Source organism: Thamnophis elegans, chromosome 2 (assembly GCF_009769535.1).
Source record: "Thamnophis elegans isolate rThaEle1 chromosome 2, rThaEle1.pri, whole genome shotgun sequence".
Taxonomy (NCBI): domain Eukaryota; kingdom Metazoa; phylum Chordata; class Lepidosauria; order Squamata; family Colubridae; genus Thamnophis; species Thamnophis elegans.
The window spans coordinates 108,545,088-108,566,895 of record NC_045542.1 but is presented as its reverse complement, the minus strand read 5'-3'; the positions used below and the strand labels follow the sequence as shown (position 1 = coordinate 108,566,895).

Genomic DNA, 21,808 nt, shown 5'->3' with positions numbered 1-21,808 from the left:
GAAACACAAAACATTGTTAACAACTAAGCCCACAAAATGGTTTGATCATACCACATTGCTTCCTATATAGTGGTGATGGTCTTTTGTGCCACTAGAGGTAGGTTATTTTATTCTCAGACATAAATTTGTGGTAATATTCAACCATGGGTTTTTTTGTGTGTTTGTGTATGTGTGTGCTTATGTATTTGCCCCCAGAGGAAGTTTTGAATCATTTCAAAGACTGATTTTATATATATGCTTCTTTGTTTGCAGAATTACTCTGTTGGGCTTGTTCTGGTCCGTTCTCAGGATGGGTAATATCTTCACTTGGTTGAATCATTACTTGGATACGCTAACATAGACAGGGAAAGAGAAATTACAATAACATCATTACTTATTATTTGAATTTAAATTTCATTTATACAATTTTGCTTCCTTCCTCAGGCAGATGGATAAAGCAAAGAAATACTTTACCAGCAATTTGCTGGAGTTTCTTTGAGAGAGGGAGCCATAAAGCAGCAACTGTTCCGAGACCAGCAACTGATCAATTGCTCAAGTCTTTACAAAATTATATGTGATCAGAATAATTGTTGCATTCATATGCTAACATTTAGAGCGGTATTTAGATGTGAATTTTGGTTATGCCTATTTATTTTCATTTTCACATAAATGTGACTATATAGCAATTTGCAAAAACAAAAACCTCACAAAATTTGAACAAATGGTTCTAGATGTTGCAAGTCTATTGCTAACTGTTAAAAACAGCATAGTAGGGAATGATCAGTGTCTCTTTACACTGACGGTGATGGTAATGTGATTTTTCTTCGGGAAGTGAAACTTGGTCTCTATATTTTTGGATAACAAAATTTTCCAAAATTTTGGAAACATGGTTTTCCAAAATATGTAAATATAGTTTTCTTGGACAAGGATTTTCTTAGACAAAACATTTCAAGAATGCTTGTAAGGCAACTTTCCATATCTATTTCATTGGACTCCACATTTATATGCAGCATGGAAACAGCCTTGATTGAACTGCTTGATGATGTTCATATGAGAGAAATGCCAAGTGCTATAATGTTGATTCTTCTGGACTTCTTAAAATCTTGGACATCTCATCATTTTCTGGAGTAGTTCAATGAGATGAAAATTTGAGGAATTGAATTACGGTGACTATCCTATTTAAAGCATGACCATCAGATACCATCAGGCCGGCAGTAAGAAAGTTCTTAAAGTGGCACATTTTTTCCCTTGCTTATAAACATCAAGGGCAATGATCATCTAGAGATCTGAAACAATCAATTTGCAGAGAATATTCAAATCTACCTTTCCTATCTATCTGAACTAGGAAAGGCTGTATAAATGTTTGCTGGAAGGTATCCCAACAAATGAAGAAGGAAATGAGCAAGACTAAGTTAAATGAGCATTCAACTGCAGTCTATTTATGTGGATAAAATGGGAATACAGTTTTAGTTTAACATATTGAAAAGTAACTTGTAAATCAATATCAGCATGATCATATTCAGAAGTTGATTATTAAAGAAAAGAACTGGATGAACATCTATAGTCATTCTATGTTGTGACATACTTTGAGCCCAGTTATGACTTTTTTCTGTTTATAGAGAATATATATCTGGATATAATTTTATACAAAATATGTATTTAACTGTCATAGAAAACATATTTATCACTACTTTTATTTTTTTGGTCAAGAAGATTAGCTTAAGAGAAAAAGCTAACCAGAATACATTGTCAGAGGTAGACTATACTTTCATATTATTCAAAAGATAATAGAAGTTGGTGGCTGCTAAATCTAGAACCTTGAGGTATTGTGTGAAAGACAGCTTACCTGTTTTAAGGAACCTTTCAAAGTAAGGAACATGTATGCCATGTAGCCTGGAATCAGCACCATAGAAGAGAGAGCCATAAACCAGCCAACGCCTTGGCCCCATTTGGGGAAAACATAATTCCCCAAAGTGAGAGGAGTCATTTGCACAGCACTGAAGATAAACACACCCTGCGAAATGTTTCAAAATATTAATTAGAATGCAAACTGTATTTACACTGGTTCATATAATATTGTGCTTTGTTTGAAAGAGTTGAATAGTGAGAATTGGACATATTCGCAACAATTATTCCCATTATTCTAAACACCCTTCACTCTGGTGAAGTTCCAAAGATTTTAGGAGGATGGGCTGATTTGAATTCAATTAGATTTGAAATCTTAATTCAGTTAAAATCCTGCTATGGTGTTGAATATTGGAGTCTATGAGAAGAAACAATGGTCACAAATAACTTTCCCCTCTTGGCATAATTATAAGTATAATCTTTATTGTCATTGTACTTAAATTCAATGAAATGGGTTTTAACCTCACTGTTGCAAAATTATAACAGAAACGAAAAAAGAAAGTAAAAGAAAGAAAAAGAAAAAAAGAGGGAAAAAAGGGGGAAAAAAGAAAAATGATGAGATGAGATGAACTCTTCCTCTACATTTATGGTACATATCTAAAGGATGAATGAATGTATCCTCATCCGTTTAAGGGGAGAATATCCAGGTGTCATCTTTTTTTCTGTTGAATGCAAAATTACTTCCCAAGAGCTGTAACCATTAATCATTCAATCATGAAGTATGATGTATTGTTTTAGAAAGGATATTCTCTTAAATCCTCCTTCAGTTAATTTATTTTGAACATGAACGTTCTGTAAATTGCAGTTTAAAAAATTACAGAAGGAGGTTTATTTAAAACTATACCATTTTGCATAATGGTAAAGTAAATTATTAGCTTTCGTATGATAAAACAATAGTTTTATTTCTTACTGCCACAATGATTGGAGTAAAGAAAGACCAACAAAGCTTCCACCAGATACAGGGCTTGTATCCAACCATCTCTTGGATATTGTCATAAAAGCGGTTTACACCTAAATAAACAAAATAAATAAATATTAGTTGTCTTCAATAATGAATGTATTTGATAAGAGGGGTGTATATCTGCTTGATTCAATACATTATGGAATCTTTATAGCAACTCTGATAGTAGTGGTTGCCAGATAATCCATACAGTAAGCTGAATGTTTACCCAGGAGATATCTGTGCACCTTTCAACAAGATCTTGCTGAAAAGAACATGATTGAAGGGAGGATTGATTTTTAACACTGGTGGAATGGAAGATGTGTGCCTTGTAAAAAGGCACAAAGTAAAGAGTAGCAGTCCAAATAACATCTAATATATAGCTAATTTTTCTTACAGCAGATAGTAGTATGAGCAGCAATTTGTGTCTAGCATTCTAGAAACAGTAGCATTAGGAACTGTTACTTAGGTTAAAGTCTTTCTGTAAATACTATGGTGCTATGGTGTTGAATATTGGAGTCTATGAGAAGACTGTTTGGAGAGAATATAAGCAAGATCAAAGGCATCTTTTTCTTCTCTAAGATACATTTATATTACAAAAACAGAAAAATAAACAAATGCAACAGTAAAATGTATGAAATTTGGTTAATAAGTCCTTATGGAAGTGCCCTGAAAATAGTGTTTGGGAGAAGAAGAAAAAAGAACTGCACTTTGTGAATTTTCGGCCTCTGATAAGACCATAAAAATATCTGGCTTTTGGATTAGAACCCTTTGACAGAATTAAACTGCAGCAATTGGATGTGAATGATTGAAATGGTGTCCTCCTAACCATCTGTAGGAATTGGGGATTTAGCACAATTTGTTTCAATGGTTCCATTCCTTCCTCAGTAGGTTATAGTTGGGAAAAAGAGATCGTCCAATATTTACTCCTTTGCAGGGTGCTGTGCGGTTTGTTTTCTCTCCTCTCCTATTTACATAAAATTACTGGGAGACGTCCTCTGGCATCTTGGAATTCAGTATTATAGGTATCAATTTGCTGATGGTACCCAGCTTTCATGTCATTACCTCAGGCCAGCCTTTCCTAGCATCTGCAGGTTGTGAAAGTCTGAATGGAGTGGGAAAGAGCAGGCTTAAATGGAACCCTAGTAAGATGGGATTGCTGCTTGTCCATCAGAATAGTAGTGTCACATACATCCAGGGGTGGGTTTCAGGCGGTTCGCGGCGGTCCCCACGAACCGGTTGGTCAGCGAACCCGGAAGTAAGTAACTTCCGGGAACGCCGAAGGGTTCACCCGCGCGCCCGCGTTTCTTACCCGGTTTTGACGAGTTCTGTGCTTCCACGCATGTGCAGAACGCATACAGCGCCTGTGCGATCCTCCAGGAGCAGATGGAGCATTGCACAGACGCTAGTACGCATGAGTGCACTGCGCACGTGCACGAGGACGCCGCCGGCCCCGTTCCAACCGAACTGGTTGGAACAGGGCGAGAAACCCACCCCTGCATACATCTCATGAGGTATTATCCTGAGGGATGCAATACACATATTTTCATGTATTGGGCAAAGAATATCAATGTGTTTGAAGATGAACAGAATTAAAATTAACAATTGTAATAGACCAAAATTGAACTGACATAAGGGCAAACATTTCTCTCTCTCAAAATTTAGACTGGTTTATAGGATTGTTTGAGGAATAAAATGACTGGAAAAACTCTCATGAACTGCCTTGAACTCTCATCAAATGAAACACCAAACATGACATACCGTAACACCAGGATATGGAGATACACTCAAAGAACACAAGAAATAAAAGACTCATTCCACTTGCTGAGTAATAGTCAAAAAGTTTGAACACGTAGAGCCCACCCTGCAATGGGAAAGAGATAATCAGGTTATAAATTCTTTTCTAATATGTCTACTTCTGTTTATGCTTATTTTTCACTGATGTTCTGATCATATTATTTTTGTAATACAGCTATAATTCATTTATTATTCATAGAAAGCTCTTACATGTACACCTATTTGTTCGATTCACCAACTATATGAGCCAAGGTTGCACAATGGTTAGAGTGCAGTATTGCAGACTACTTCAGCTGACTGCTAGCTATAGTTGGCAGTTCAAACCTCACTGGCTCAAGGTTGACTCAGTCTTCCACCTCCAAGGTGGGTAAAATGAGGACCCAGCTTGTTGGGGGCAATAGGCTGACTCTGTAAAACCGCTTAGGGCTGTAAAAGCACTATGAATCAGTACATAAGTCTCAGTGCTATTGCTACATAACTATTATATGATGCTTAATGTTCTATAAGCATATTCTCCTCCGCACACAATTCTTGATTCTGGCTTTTAATATAAGCAAATAGACAGGACTGTCTATGAAAATAAGGTAAATTTACTTGTGCATTCCATATTTTATAAGCAGTATTTACTTTGTATTATGTAACATAAAAGAAATTGATATTTATGCTATTCTCAATTTACAATATTCACAACAACAAAGTCTTTATGTGATTCTTCTAGCTGAGATTATTGGCTAATAATGGAATGATTATATTTGTTGCTGCAGTCCTATTCCTGGGAATAAGTCCTACTGTGATTAATAGGATTTCCTTTGAGAAACATGTATAGTTTGAATAAAACATTTTTCAATGTACTGTAACCAGCCACACTGTGTTAATCTCAAATTCTTTAGATAATATTAAAAGCTAAATCTCTCCTATTAGCAAACTCTGGGCTAGCCAAATATCCATATTGCCAGAGGATCTCTGTATTTTGAGGAAACAGCTTTCCAAATGTTTCCAAATGTCCTGATTTCTGTTGTAAGAATTGCATCTAAAAAGCATAGATAAAACTCTTAACTCTTCACTCAAAGGAAAAAATGCAAGTATATCAAATTTGCAACAGATAACTCCCAAAATATGACTTGCCTGAGTAATATTAGACAATCCTATTAGGTATGACACAACGCACACAAGAGCAATGAAAATTTCTCTTCGATTGCGTAACAGTTTTGGAAATTCATCCACTAGTGCTGTTATGAATCCTTCAACAGTACAGAACTAAAATGGAAGTAGAAGTTACACACAAATCAAACAAAAAAATTAGATTTAGGTATAGAAACATTCATCTTATTTTTTTCCCCATTTGGGATGACGTTAGGAAAGCTTTTCAGCAGTATAGACTGTTAGATTTTGTAGTGCTGCAGCTGATCAATTAACCTGTTTCTCCCAAAATGAATGTTTGCCTGTTTCATAATTAGTGTAAGAATGTTTTCATACCACTTAGAAGCTTATTATGGGATACCTTTTATACATACTTTAACATGTAACTGGAAAAAAATAAGGATATAATTCTAATCTGGGATATGAGACATACTTTATTTCTATTGGAAATGTCTCTTGGCAGTGTAGTCATTTCTGTTCTTCTTAGTTTTTATTGATTTTTAATAAAAGTTTTATTTTAATATTGATAAAAGAGGATCTCTATGGACAATTCTGGTTATCAAGAAGTGAAATTTCTAGATGTGGGAACAGATAACAATATGTACTTTCATCTATTTAAACTTTGATTAATCCCCCATGGTACTTCTCAACCAGGTGCTACTGTGCTTTGAAGTTTTACTGTTTACTGGATATTCACATGGACAATCCTGCTTTGTAGTTTTTCAGTGTTTTGGACAATTTCTAATCTTTTGTAGTGGCGCAATTGAATTTAGAGCATTCAGAAGAGAAAGCTCAATTACTGCCTTAGGGAAAAATAGCTGAAAATTTTAAATACTTGGGAGAAGGTGTTGAGAAGGTGGGTTAACAGATAATCAATATTGTTGGTGAATACAATTTTAATAATTTTAAACTGTCATACTTAATTTTGTGCTTATATAAGCAGTTTATATGAGACAACCTAATTTGAATACTTCCTGGCAGTTTAACAATTGTATGGGTACACAAGCAGTATACAGTATCAGAGAAGGACAAGCAAACATGGCCACCTACAATGGAATTTTTCCTTTTCTAGCTGAACATACTTTTCATTTGTATTTTCACTGACTTTCAAGAAAGCCAATAGCTGAACCACTATCATTACTGAGACCTTAAAGACACTATTTATTTATTAAAAGCATTTAACTCAACCAACTATTCTATTATTCAACAATTCTACCATTCATGAAATATCAGCAAGAAAATGCTCAGATGCTATGCAAGAAGTGATTATGGAGAGAAGATGGGCTGGCTTAGGTTGTAGTGGTAGTGATTGTTTACAATCCTGTGTGCTTTGTAAATAGACATTAGAAGTTTTGCATCTATTGAACTTTTCAGAGGTGGGTTCCTACCAATTTGCACCTATTCGGTAGAACTGGTTCGTCAAATCTACCGAACCAGTTAGAAGAGGTTCCACCAGTGGACCTGGAAAGCAGGCCACACCTACAGAAGAGGTTCCAAACATTTTTGAAACCCACCACTGGTCCTTGGATATGATTATTCTACACTATCATGCTCATATTTATAAAACTCAGTGCCTCTGTGAAAGGTAAGGATGACTACTGTGTTTGTGGTGCAATCAGAACATTGCGTGTGTTGAAGTTGTTTTAACGCAAACCAAAGATGACTTTTAAAAAACAAGTTTACATCATATTCTTATGCATGCCAGTGCTGTGTGTGAGGTAATTTAAGGTGGTTCTGACAAGAGTCGTCGGCATCTTCATATCCGGTCACATGGGCGGCAAACCACTCCCATTCGGTCACATGGGTGGCAAGCCACTCCCACAAAGGAGGCCACACCCACAGAGTAGGTTCAAACAATTTTTGAAACCCACCACTGGAACTTTTGCTTGTAAAAATTGTATAGTGAGAAAAGCTATTTAGAAAAATGGCAATTCTGTCAATAAAACTGTAACTTTTAAATCCATAGTAGCATATGAGACTCAGCAGTCTTAATAGATTATAATGCCTAGGATATTAACTACTTAATTCCAAAGTGCTGAGTTAGTGAAGCTGACATATTTTAGAACATATGTCATCACTGGAACATAAAAGGGTGGTGGTTGGTTTTATCTAGCCATGCATAATTGTAGCCTTTCTTTCATGTGGGAATAATATAATCCTTTTTTAAAAAAAAAAAAATAGGGGATTCAATATATTTAGGTATTCACGTCATCTTTACCTATGTATTTGCTTTCTGTTCTGTTCACTTCATACAAGACAAAAATAATGATTTATAAGTCATCGATGTTTGTTGCATCTTCAGTTTACCACCACAATGACTTTTTATACAAGCTATTTCTATATATATTGTGTTAGGAGTTTATCTACATGAATTTCTTACATGTATATTTTATACATTTATGAACCTTCAATAACTATACCATCTCATGGTAAAAGCATAAATTCCATAGAGAAACAATTATAGTCAACAGTTTTTTTGGGGTGATGTAACAAGAATATTTTTAATCAAATGAAGCCATTTATTAGCCAGATTTTTTTCACATCTGCATTCCCATAAGAAAGTATTTGGATCAAATTTTATTTATTATGTCTGTGTATGTTTTGAATTTGCTATTTTAAACCAGAGGTAGATAATATTTTTATAGTGGGAACTTTTTTTTTCATAATGGTTAGCACAGGGGTTCCCAACTCCCAGGCCATGGAGCCACTTGTACAAACGGAGCTGCGTGTGCAAATGTGTGAAGTTGCCGCTCACATGGAAACATTCACTCTCTTCTCCCCCCCACTTCTGCCGGTATACCAAACTGGAAATGTTGGAGACTCCCAGTTTAGCAAATGAAAACAGCTAGGTATGGAGCCATGACATAGTAACATTCCCACAAGAGTTTCTACAGTTCACCCCTTTTTGTAATTTTTTGAGAAAGGTTCTATATCAGCCTGTCTTGCAGGAATATAGACAGAAAGAGTTGATTTTTCTGTAATTAATTCTCTGGGCAAATCACTTCAATTAAAGATACAATACAAGAACATTCTCTGAAGGTTTTCTCTTTTTTCAGAATTTTCTAATAAAGAGGCAGAAGCTGTTCTTTTGTGATGGTAGGCCAGACTGTATGTGTGGATTATGCTGGAAATGGCCTCTTAAACTTCTCATCAGTGTGAACACCTGCACTCATTCTCAGCCCGTAGCCTCTGTGGCAAAGGTTGTCCTACTTGAAATGTCATATAAATTGCCCAGAAATAATTAACTGAGATGGAGTATATACAATGGGCCCATGAATAATAATATAAGGAAGAAGAAAAATGCTACATCTGTATTACCTGACTGTCAATTCCAAGCATAAGCAACATAGAAAAGAACAGTATTGCCCACAATGGAGAGATGGGAAGTTGTGTTACTGCTTCTGGATAAGCTAAAAATGCAAGTCCTGGACCTAGTAATGGAAGAGAAAATACATTGTCTCTGAAGTTTTCTTTTGCAATACAAACTTATTGACCTTATTATTCTTTTTAGTGTATTTCAAAATATAATGATAACTTTACTGATAAAAATTGAAATAAGAGACTTATGACATGCAAATGAAAATGTAAACAAAAGCAGAACACAGTTAATGTTACAGAGCTCAATTTTTGAAGTTTCAAAAGTTCACATAGTACACAACACCACAGTAAATATCTATGGAGATTCTCAATCATCCAGGTCATGGTTGTTCCAAAGGTGTTTTTTTTTTTTTAAAAAAGGAACTGAAGAAGCTTCTTGGATGAGAAGTGAAATGTTTTCAAAGAAAAAAAAATAAGGAAATCCTGTTACCTTTTGGACAACTCTGTAAATAGCATTTACAATGTTCTATTCTATGAAGTCGTTTCATATCAATCAACAAAACTACTGTATAGCAAGTCAAAACCTTCACCAATCTATTTTAGTACTGTCTAATTTGAAGAGCAGCCATTCCTCAAGGAATCTATCAATTATCAATTATCTATCACTAGAATTGCAAAGCCATAAAGTTATTGTTTTTGCTAAGATTGATGCATCCTCATTCATTATCATCAGAGTTGCTTTGGTTAGTGAGATGGCCAGCATATAAATTTAATAAGAAAAATATATAATTTAGCATTATGTGACCCAAATCATTGGTTTTATAATCAGTGTTAGTTTCAGGTTATCCAAAACAATTATTAATTAAAATATTCCACAGTTTAATCTTTTGCATTTATTCCATCCATTTCTAAACTGTTGTTTGACTACATTAATCCATGTTCCATCCAGGATTTAACTGTATATCAAGCAGAAAACTTGATATACAGTTAAATCCTGGCAATCAGAGATAGATAACAGATGACAGATCCCACTACCACATTATGTTTGTCTTGTGCCATTTCATCCCTGACTGAATTTATGTAAAATGTTCATTTTTATGAGCTTTTGCAAATATAAATTAAATATATATATCAGCGAGTAATTAACACTTTTGTCACTTAAATATGCATTTAATTCAGATTTCAGTTGGCAATATGCCACCTAATGCTGTATTTTCATTACATAATATTTATGAGTATTACAGTAGCTACAATATCATAATTAAGCAAAATAAAGTTCATTGTATGGGGTCACCAAAGATCTTTACCCTTCAATAGATAACATGTTTCATATTAATGCTGTAGTTCAATGTATCATCACCACATGGGCTTCTAGTTTTCCACTTTATGAAGTTGCTCTCCATTAGAAACCTAAAGTCTATATATGTCACGTTGCCAAGTGATGAAACCCATTTAAAAAGAAATATACAAAGTCTATCTTCCAAAACAAATACACATATGTCAATTTCGGGCTCGACTATAATAATATTAAATAACTAGTGTTCTTCCCACTACAGCCCAGAACTGTTGTACATTTCCCATGATTTCAGGAGCCTGGGTAAGAGAGCTGCATATTAAAAGCAGTTAAAACTTTGGAAAACTATTTCATGACCTACATTTGCACCCAGAACTGTAACTAGTATAATTTCCAAGAGTAACTGTGCTATTTGGTGCATGACTTTGTATCACTTATTAATTTGATATATTTTAGTTTTATCTCTCCCAATAATTTGGCAAAAAGATATGCCATATTTTTTTTACGAAAAGTTAATAGGGTATATTAAAAAAAAAGAAATAAGTTGTGAGGGAAGTCAAGGCGGGAGACCACTAGTTTAAGCCAACTGTTAAGTCATTATGTAACTTTATAGTTTATGATAAATAACTGATCTTCTTTTCCACATATTGCTGTCGAATAAGAGTGGACACCAGGCTAATAGACGGAGTTAGAGCTGGAGCACGTTGTATGGAGAATTATTGGAATTGAAGTTCTTATATCTCCAAGTTGCCAATGTTGAGAAACACTGGATTGGTGTATGCTGTCTTAGAGCTGTCAAGTCCTAGGTTGGTAAAAGCTGTCTGCTTTGTCCAGTGGAAGCAGTCAAGTTCCTTCTAGCTCCTTTACTTGTGGTTCATATAAGGGGCAATATTATATCCACCATCATATTTTCTTTTTGTATTAGGCTTGTATGCGGTCCAAATCTCAACACTATTCTTCCTGAGATGTTTCATTATTTCCCAGTTGATCCTTGAATCCCTACTGAATAATTGATTGGCATTTTGCTTTCAGGCCTCTGAGGTTTGATAGCCAGGGTGCCACATGTCAGTATGAAGTGTGTATTTTGCTAAACATGCAATGTTTCACTTATGTAGATAAAAGTCGCGCTAGTTGACAATAAAAAATAAACACATGAAGTTGCTCATAGTCTGAGTCTTCATTCTTATAACTCCATTCAACTATCAGTACAGTACAGAATAGCAAAACAGTTCCTATAGAAGGAAGTATTCAAAGAAACGATTCTGATCTAAGGGATATTTTGAAGTAAATTTGGGGTGCTCTACTATCCAATCTAGTAGGTTCCTGCCTGTCCATTTTGTTGTTTCTACAGTTAAACAGTCAGTCAGTTTAATGTTACCTGGTTAGACACATGCTGAACAGTAGACCCTTGGGAGAACTTAGCAAACTTTAGAAATCTTCAGTTGTCCTTTTTTTAAAATCACTAAAACAATAACACAGAGTAGGGAATAACATACCTGATTTTGCAACCTCTTCAATAGGCCGTTTGGTTACATAAGCCATAAATCCAACAATGGAGAAAATAACAAAACCGGCGAACATGCTTGTGCAAGAGTTTATGCAGCATACTATGATGGAATCCCTGGGAGAAAAGAGAGAGAGAGATGGAGGGAGTGTATTACTTCAACAACCAGATATTTTATTCACATTCCTTCTGGCAGGGAAGATTATCTGCAATGTATGACACTGGATGATTTTTCTAATAGGAATGTGCAAGTTGCAGGGACCTTGCACTGATGAAGTGTTTGCCAAGTGAAGATGTATCACAATGATTTGATGTGATAAAGGTCTTCACTGACTTGAATTAATCTAACTTGTTGAAGAACTGGAGGGGTGAATCTCCCTCAATTTCCTTTAGAAATCTGCATAACCCTACAATGTACGCCTGTTTAAACTACACTGAAATTTTTTCCACTGAAAAAACTCTATGATCTATGGATCAATTTCCTATAACTTTAATGTCTAGGATATCAGGCTAGTACAGAATGGTAACTGTTTTACCTGTAAATATTGTTGTTGAATGTGTTGTAACTTCCAAGGGCAATCAGTGAGCCAAGACCCAAACCATAGGAAAAAAAGATTTGTGTGGCAGCATCCAGCCAGACCTAATGAAGAATTATAAAGCCATTCCAATAAGATTAGGGTAGGCAGCTTATATTGTAATTCAAAATTAGAAAGAATGTCGATAATGAATACAGTGGGAAAAATAACCATGGGGTTGTCAGTAATAACAATTACAACAGAATTATTTGTGACACCACTTACCTCAGAGTTTGAAAGTTTCTCAAACTTAGGAGTTACATAAAATAAAATGCCATCTTTTGCTCCAGGTAATGTTACTCCGCGGAAGAACAAGATAAGTAACATGATATATGGATATGTGGCAGAGAAATATACCACCTAATGTAAAGAATAAGAGGATAACTTGAAAGCAATTGTTATGCTAAGCTTTCTCTCTCAATTAATTTAAAATTGGATTTTAGAAATGCAATATATAATGTTCCTAGTTTGCCGACTTGAAATATGTAAAAGATACAATACTATTTTAAGTATCTACAATAATATTAATAGTATCCCCTTGCACAATGCAATGTATATAGTGATAAACCTAACCTATATGTAATAGTTATGTTTATAAGAGCCAAGGTGGCGCAGTGGTTAAATGCAGCACTGCAGGCTACTGCTAGATCAGCAGGTCAGCGGTTCAAATCTCACCGGCTCAGGGTTGACTCAGCCTTCCATCCTTCCGAGGTGGGTAAAATGAGGACCCAGATTGTTGGGGGCAATATGCTGACTCTCTGTAAACCGCTTAGAGAGGCCTGAAAGGCCTATGAAGCGGTATATAAGTCTACTGCTATATTATAGGTGAAAAATAAATATAAAAAAATACTATAGTGTTTAAAATACAATGGAAATCTCTTGAAGGGATATCTCTTCAAGAGAACCCGTATCTCTATTTTTCACAATCCTTTGCTGATTCATTCTACAATGCATTGTTTTATATTCTTTTACCTTTCCAGTCCAGCCTACTCCTTTCCAGATACAGAAATATACTAAAACCCAGGCAATTGCCAGAGTAATTGCTAATGGCCATCGAATCTGGCCTGGTTTTTCCAGTCCATCTGTCATTTGATGCATATTCCGCCTAAAAAGAGAAAACAAATATAAAAAAAATTAAATTCTATTTGGTTTTGAGAAAGTGACAATGGACATTCATAGAAAGTAAAAAGGTATAGACTTCTTGACTTACTCCCAAAATTCCACAACAGCACTTGTCAAGTTGGTGTTATTTACTATGCTGTAGTTGGAGAAACACTGGTTTGTGTTCCAGGGATTATCACAGTGACTCCATGGAAGAGTCTGATTTAAAAAACAGAGAGAATTGGAACAGAAGAATAAAAACAGTGTTTGATAGAGCAATATAACTTAGATTTAACTGCTTTTCTATAATAGTGACCAAGATGAAATGATGAATTACTACAATAATACATTCTGCATTTATGTCACCAGTGTTATGTCAAGCCAGAGATGAGACAGCAGGATCCAGTCAAGTTAAAACCTTTATTTGCTTACATCTATTGGACAAAATCTTGCCAAATTAAAGTTACAAATTTCTAAGCCACTAGATATATCTGCTGCAAATGCACTTTCCATCACATTTGCTATGAACTAGACCGTTTTCTTTCCAAAACTCAAGTTTTTCTTCTACATTTTGTTAAATTCTAATTAGACATGCACCTTTCTGAACATATACAAATAGTGAGTAATAAACAATATGAACAATGCATGCAATTTGGAGATTTGTTTATAATAATCTAATTTACAATATATAATTATGCTGTCTCCCTGTTTCCTATTGCATTTCACATAATGTAATATGAAAAATTGGGGCTACTGAAGAGCATCCATCCATCCTTCATTCATCACCAAACAGAGTACATTGCCTCTTGCAATATTTCATCATTTAAAGGCATTCCATTACTTGGAACATTAATCCCTCCATTACTTTAAAACATAATAATTTATGGGCATGTGTCAAAATGAAAGTTTGGTGTTTTTATGTGTGTTGGGTATAACTATAGACTGATTCTGTAGATATTGAATAATTTTATTTTATTCCTTATTCTGTGTTTTGTGGACCCTCAATCAATTAGGTAGAATTTTCAACAGTCAACAAATATTTATAATTATAAACATCTATAATTTTGTGGGGTCCTTGGTGCTCTTTGAGGTCTCTTGCAGATAATTCATAACCAAAATAAGTAACATCATCAGTGCTAGAAGGGAGTGGATTTGTTTTTATTCTTATATATTAACTGCTTGTCCTGTCACTGTTGTTGGAAATGTTCTTAGAATCTAAATGGTTCCTTGATTCAGGTATTGTTTACTTCTTGATTGTTGGTCTAGTGCTAATCTTGGTGTTAATCTCTGCTTGTTGATGTGTGTTGATGTGTGATGATGAGGTGCTTTGGTCTTTTTATTCTTTTTGACTGTTTTGAATGCTATATATGCAAGAAAGCCATCAAGCTCAAAGAACACCAAGGACCCCACAGTTCAACTCTGAGCTAGAAATATTCTATCAGTATTTATATTTTTTATAATTTACTTTGGGTTTTTATATTGCTTTTAAATATTGTTACGCACCTAGATATGGATGGTCATACAAATTGAATGAATGGATAATTAAGTAGAGTATATCCTATTTATCCTAAGTGTTTGGTACATCCTATTTTTTGTGTGCACAAATACAGTTTTGCAATAAACTCACTGAAGAGTGAATGTGGAAAAGTTCTACTATTCTAATCATTTCTAAAACATATATATTTCAAACTATTTTGTTACAACTTAGCTATGATTATGCCATCAAAATATATTTAACTTGAACTTACTCTTCTTTGTAAAGGGGAAATTATCTTTCAGTTTTGTATGAGCCCAAAATTGATGCATTAATCAAATTTCAGCTCAGAAAATGACTCACTAGGTGTCATTAGGCAATGAATTACCCCTCACTTTTCCAACAGGGAAGATTAGCATGAGCAAAAGGGTAAATGTTGGATGCCAGTTTATATTTGGTTGCTCATAAGAACTTTCTCAGGAAGCAGCCGAAAGCAAATTTCAGTGTCACTGGGACACTACATAAATGAATGAAGAAATACAATAGCATGACTTTCAGACTAAGAGCAGATGAAAATGTAGTAATACATTGCACAAAAGTCTGTGTGTGTGTACATGCTTGCGTGCGCACTCATGCATGCATGTGACTCTCTCTGTGTTAGAAATATAAACTGGTATCCTGCGTGTATACCATAGATAGTTGATAGACTAAGAAGTTTATTTTCCACTTAGCCATCCCATCTTAAATGCTGTTCTGATATTTGCTAGCCCTGTGAGCATTTTAATAGAGTAATACTATTTGATTAGCTGGACTCATTCATGGCAATTAACAATATTTGATTAAATCTAGCCTAAAGCAATGAAATAGACAGGTTTAAAATGGATAGAAATATAATTCTTGGATCTAAGTCTATAATTTAACATACCTCAAGGCAGTATGAATCAAACCAAGCTGTTTTTAAAGAGCTATTTTTAAAATAAAAGAAGGGTCACTTACTGTAGTAAAAGAGTTATATAAGTAATATATGGCCCAGGAAATAATCACAATGTAGTAAATGTTAAGCCAGAAGGACAGAACAGCAGCAGCTAATCCCACACCTAGAGGAGAAATTGGTACATCACTGCTTTGTTTATTTATTTATTCATTCATTATTAACAGTGGAGCATATGTCTATTAAAAAACCTTTATAAGACTCTGCTTCAAATAAGATAAAATACTTTCTTCTTCGACATTTATATTTAAATCAAGATTGAATATTATAGCCACTCTTAACACAGGAAGATCTAGATTATCGTTCCAAACCATCTTAATATTAAACTCCACCTTCTGTTTGTGTTCAAAGAGTCAAAAATAGCTGGATAAATTAACTGAGAGTAAATTATATGTACTGAAGAGAATAAGAGGGAATGAATATTTATTAAATGGCATTCAATAATTGCACGAAAGTGGACAGAAGTCTGGAGGTTTTTTAAAAAAGCAGACAGAATATTATGAACTACCAGAAATGAAAGGGAATAATTTGCTGTTTTGAAAGAATGATTAGAGATTCTTGGGCAGAGACTACATTGAAGTCCTCTTTGTTCTGATTGATTAGGTGCCATCAAATTGATTTTATCTGGAAGTTATGTGCCCAGCATAATACTTTGAATCCTATAATGGTTTACCCATCACTGCTGCAACTGAGTCCATCCATATTATTTTTCTGTGGCTGCTCCGACCCTCTGGAACAAGCTCCCCGTGGAGATTCGAACCCTTACCACCCTCCAGGCCTTCCGCAAAGCCCTTAAAACCTGGCTGTTCCAACAGGCCTGGGGCTAAAGAGCTTTTGCCCCCCCCCCCGAATGGTATGGTTGTTGTGTGCTTTTAAATTGTGTATTGTTTTGTTTGTCTTTATCCCTTATCTGTATCCCCTTCCCTGACTTGGATTGTGAGCCGCCCTGAGTCCTCTCTGGGGAAAAGGGCGGCATATAAGTGCAATAAATTCAGTTCAATTCAATTCAATTTTCATTGTCTTCTTCTCTTTCCTCCCATCTTCCCCAGGATTAAAGTAATCTCCAGAGAGCAAAGTCTTTTCATAATGATCAACCTGTGGTCTGTGGACAATGTAATCACAGAGGATCCACAAAGGCTCAATGCAGTCTAGTGCCTTAAATCTTGTGTAAGTCTTGGTGGTCCATGGCTATGGTCCATGGCCTCAAAAGATATTGAAAGGGGGTCTGCGGTGAAGAAAAGGCTGAGAACCACTGTCATAATTCATCTGAAATATGATAATTTCAGCTTTCTCCTTTGTGCTTCAAGTAAGAACTCTTGACCTCACTTGTTTTCTGGGCTATCCATGGTATACACAGGTTTCTTCCCCAACATAAAGGTTCAAAAGCATCAATGCTCTTTCTGTCTTGCTTCTTCAAGTTCAATTTTCACTTCTATAGAGTGTCAAGGGAAAATTAATGCCTGCATAATATTAGATGTAGATATAGATACATCCCAACAGCTGAATATTATTTTTTTTACTAAGGCTTCCATGGTTACTCAAACAAGTGCCAATTTCTGCTGGTTCTTTTTCTGTTGATAGTCAATCCTAAAATGCAGACATTATCCACCACTTCACTAACTTTTGTGCTGTAAGTCGCCCAGAGTTGTTGGATATAATAGGGGTGAAAATGCATTTAATAAACAAACAAACAAACTTCACTGTTAATTCTAAGGCTGGCTATTGTATCGGTTGTCATTAGTTCTTGTTCATGTTTAATCTTAGTCTGACTTTGTTCACAATGACACTTTCATGAACAAGCTAAATAACATATAACAGGTTTTAAAAAAACCCTCTAATATAGATAGCTAGTCTAGATCAGGGGTGTCAAACTCATGTCATCATGCCAGCATCACATGATGTATCAGGACTTTTTTCCCCTTCACTAAACTAGGCATGGACATGGGCAGCCTGTGACACATCCAGCCCATGGGCCGTGAGTTTGACAGACCTGACCTAGATAGTCCTCAACTATTAACTCAGTCATTCAGTGAAATAGTCATTAAGTAAGATGTCCAAGGCATTACTTTGCTTAATTACCATAATTCCCACACTTCTTGTTGCAGTCATTAGTCAATCTCTTGGGTTATTAAGCAGATTGAAAGAGCTGCCTTCCAGGAGCTGAAATTCACATGGAGCTGAAATCTTCCTGGCAGCCAGCCATTTCCTCTCAAATGTGATGAAGGGGAAATCCTTAGCCTGCAGCAATGGAGCTGAAAACTTGTAACACTTCTTTGAAATCTTGAAATACCAAAATATTTCCCCTTCTGAGGGGGAAGAAAGAATTCAGCTCCATTCCTGCCGCTGGGTTAAAGGGTTTCAGAATATATGTTTTTTCCTTCCAGTGACAGCTGGTATTCCCTACATTGGCAAGACCATTTCAGGATTAATAGTAATGCATATAATACAAAATTATACCTTTGAACATTGGTGCAAGTTTCCAGACTCCAAGACCTCCAATGGATGTGAATTGGCCAAGTGAGCATTCCAAAAGAAACAGGGGTACTCCCGCAAAAATTAAAGTAAGGAAATAAGGAATCAGGAATGCCCCTGAAATGATACAAAAATGGTTCTTAAGAATAAAAATTACTAGGCAGAAAAATTAGGAAAAGAACATTAACATTAAATGTAGATAAAAACATTGTTTATACAATTTGGATTGCTCCCCTTTCCCATTTAGTTATGGAATGTGAGAACGCATTCCTTTTATTTTTATTTTGTGCACCTTGCAACCAAAATAAGCCTTTTCTAGATCCATTGAGTTTTTGTCTGTGAGAGGCATTGCTTAGGAGTATATACCTTAGCTTTAGAAATAATAACATGATTGTGGTACACTTTCACCCCTACATAAAAAACACTCCCCCCTACACATAGAATATATGTATCTGAACCTTGTATCTGAATTCCCTTCCAGTTTTTATTCAATGCAGACTAGTGGAGCAAAGTTTAAAACAGGAGTAGTTAGCAGTCACAAGGACACTGCTTTTCTCATATTGAGAATGAGCTTTGAGCAACCACCCAATTTAATTCTGGAACTTCAAGCCACACAATTTCTAATTTTCAGAAATCTGTTCTGCCAGGCTAGTTTTGCTTTCTGGTAGAAGACTATAGCAGATGCTTCCAGAATAAACAAGACACAAATTAGCTATTGTTCATGATAATTATATATCATTATATGAAACACGGTAGTCCTCATGATATGGGAGACAAAGAGTAAAAAAAAAGCCACTATTATACAGCTACTGTAATTTTGATTACTGGTGGTATTCTTTCTATTCCTCTCCAAAAGATGTAAACATAGATAATAATTCAAATACATTGTTGTTTGTAATGAAAATTTGTTCCATTGTGTATCCAAGGTGCAGTGTTGCTGATTGGTTTATTACATTTTTTCACTACTACGCTCACTTAGGATTCATAAATATTTACAGGATAAAAACCTAATATAACAAACTAATAAAGACAATATATCATTACATGCATTACTATGTTAGAGACATCCTCAACTATTAAAAGCTCCTTTAGATAGAACTGTTTTCAAGGCTGTTCTAAATATCATGAGAGAAGGGTATGCCATGAAATTAAGGCTACTACTGAAATGCCCTGGTTTCTACCCTTCCAAGTCTTCTCAATGCAGGTACTCTTTCAGCATCACTATGCAAGAGTTGGAACCAGACAGCTGATGCAGTACCTGACTGTCATGTCATCTGGCCTATCCATCTCTGAATGGTACCTGGAAGTCAACTGGTAACCATTCCAAAGGTCACAATACTAGTGTTATATGCCTGTATTAGCGCTGCCCCGCCAGTATTTTATGTCAACTGTAGCCCCAAGAGAATACACTGCAATAATTGATGAAAGAGGTGACAAAGATATGAGTTTTCAAAAGGCTTGTTCTCCAGGAAGGGCCACAAGTTCTGCACAAGCCAATCTTACTGAATACTTTTGCAAATAGGAAAAATGAAATGATCACCTGTTAGGAACAAGATAACAAGAGGTGGAACAACTGCAGTAGCATTTCAAGTGTAAAATTTATTTGGGCAATTTTGCTAAAAATCCTGTCATACATTTTGATACTTATGTCAAGATACACTATATTAATCATGTGTCTCTTGTATCATCATGTGTCCCTATATTCATCAAAGAAGGCTTTGAATTCTAATCAAATATAGCACAAATAAGTTAAATATGTACCTCCTCCATTTTTCCCACACAGGTATGGGAACCGCCACACATTCCCCAAACCAATTGCATAGCCAACACAAGACATAAGAAAATCAAATTTCCCCTTCCAGACATCTCTGGCTGGAAGTTCTCCTTTTTTCTTCTGCACCTTCACTACTAGAGTCTTAGGCTTATCATTAGTAATTGAGGCATCACTGAGTTCTGTGGAGATTTGCCCATCAGCTACTTTTGTTCCATTTGTGGCCATGTCTCTAGGTTTAGACGGAGAGGCCCTTGCAGATGGACGAGAAGCGTCAGCACCAGTCCACGTGGACAGCAGTTTTGCGGTTCTTGGTGACCAAACTAAGGATTGATGGAGTTGTTAAACTACCAATACAAGTGATCCTTGGTTGAGTTGAAATCAGAACAGATGTCCAGTCATACGTGTCTGCATTAATCTGTAAAACAAATTATAATATATATTTTACTTGCACTTCTGTAGAAATTACTAAGAAGTTGTAGAATAATATAGCAGTCCCCTTGAAGAAAATATGCTGTGACTGTTACTTAAAATATAAGCTTATCCCAGGAAAATGTGAGAAACTCAGGAACACCATGCCTTAACTCTCTTTGGTATAAGAAGGAAGAAGGAACAATGTTGGCAGGTTTTCAAATTTTTGTTTTCATAGACTATATCAGTAGCGTTCCAATATTTTTTGAAGTATCCATTTTTTGATGTAGCCTACTTCAAAGGGCTGACCGAAGTAACTAAATTCAAGTAATTGTGCCTTTATTCAGAAAAGGCATGCAATTGTGTTTCGTCTGAAAGGTATTTTTTTATGACTGAAGAATTTACCTATTAAATTTCATGAATGTAAAGAATTGTTCTTGCAGAAGTTACTTCAAATTTACTGGATAAAGTAAAAGCATGCAAAAACAATTTAGCATGCATGCTTTTTGTTCACAGCTATATTCAGCTACTGGCATCCAGTCTTTTTATTAAGATTATATTGTATAATAAAAACAATTTTATATGCAGAAATCTCGTGGATTAAGATTTGTAAAGACAAGCCTTCCATTTTATTGTAAAGGTAAAGGCTTCCCCTTTCAGTCATGGCCGACTCTAAGGGTAGTGCTCATCTCCATTTCTTAGCCGAGGGAACCAGCACTGTCCATGACTATATGCTGAGACTCACGGAACGCTGCAACTTTCCTACTGAAGTAGAACCTATTTATCTATTCACATTTGCATGTTTTCAAATTGCTAAGTGGGCAAGAGCTGAGGCAAGGATGGGAGCTCACCCCGTCATGTGGTGCTTGGATCTCAAACTCAGTTTTCCAGTTGATCTCAGCCTCTTTAACTGCTGAGCCATTGTGCTCCCTTTGTTATTTCATAACTTAGTTATCTTATTGTCAATAGCTCAGATCCTTATTTGATTTGCAAAAGTTCTCTGTTATCTTCAATATTTTACGGATTTTTGAAATCCATTATAATCACTTGATAAAGAACTAATTTTACTATAATCTCCCATTTTATTTTCCTGTGTAACTTCTGTGATAATTTTAGCCTACCCAATATTTATCAAC

General features: G+C 35.3%; 1 protein-coding gene across 1 annotated transcript; it reads right to left on the bottom strand.

Moving 5' to 3' along the window:
* Positions 1-226: 226 nt before the first annotated feature.
* SLC6A1 (solute carrier family 6 member 1) lies at positions 227-20,489 on the bottom strand. The gene is made up of 14 exons (XM_032210184.1): positions 20,252-20,489; positions 18,476-18,607; positions 16,024-16,124; positions 13,663-13,772; positions 13,425-13,557; positions 12,678-12,812; positions 12,414-12,517; positions 11,870-11,994; positions 9,080-9,192; positions 5,747-5,878; positions 4,586-4,688; positions 2,795-2,895; positions 1,826-1,993; positions 227-331 (listed from the first exon to the last, which is right to left on the bottom strand). The coding sequence occupies exons 1-14, from the start codon at positions 20,487-20,489 to the stop codon at positions 227-229; spliced, it is 1,800 nt and encodes a 599-aa protein (XP_032066075.1).
* Positions 20,490-21,808: the final 1,319 nt, after the last annotated feature.

Excerpts from the sequence above, each read along its gene's own strand:
- SLC6A1 (XM_032210184.1), bottom strand. The coding sequence starts at position 20,489 with ATGGCCACAAATGGAACAAAAGTAGCTGATGGGCAAATCTCCACAGAA. Across the intron at positions 13,773-16,023 it reads TATATAACTCTTTTACTACA|ACTCTTCCATGGAGTCACTG; the intron begins GTAAGTGACCCT and ends TTTTTAAATCAG. Across the intron at positions 11,995-12,413 it reads TTCAACAACAATATTTACAG|GGATTCCATCATAGTATGCT; the intron begins GTAAAACAGTTA and ends CTTTTCTCCCAG.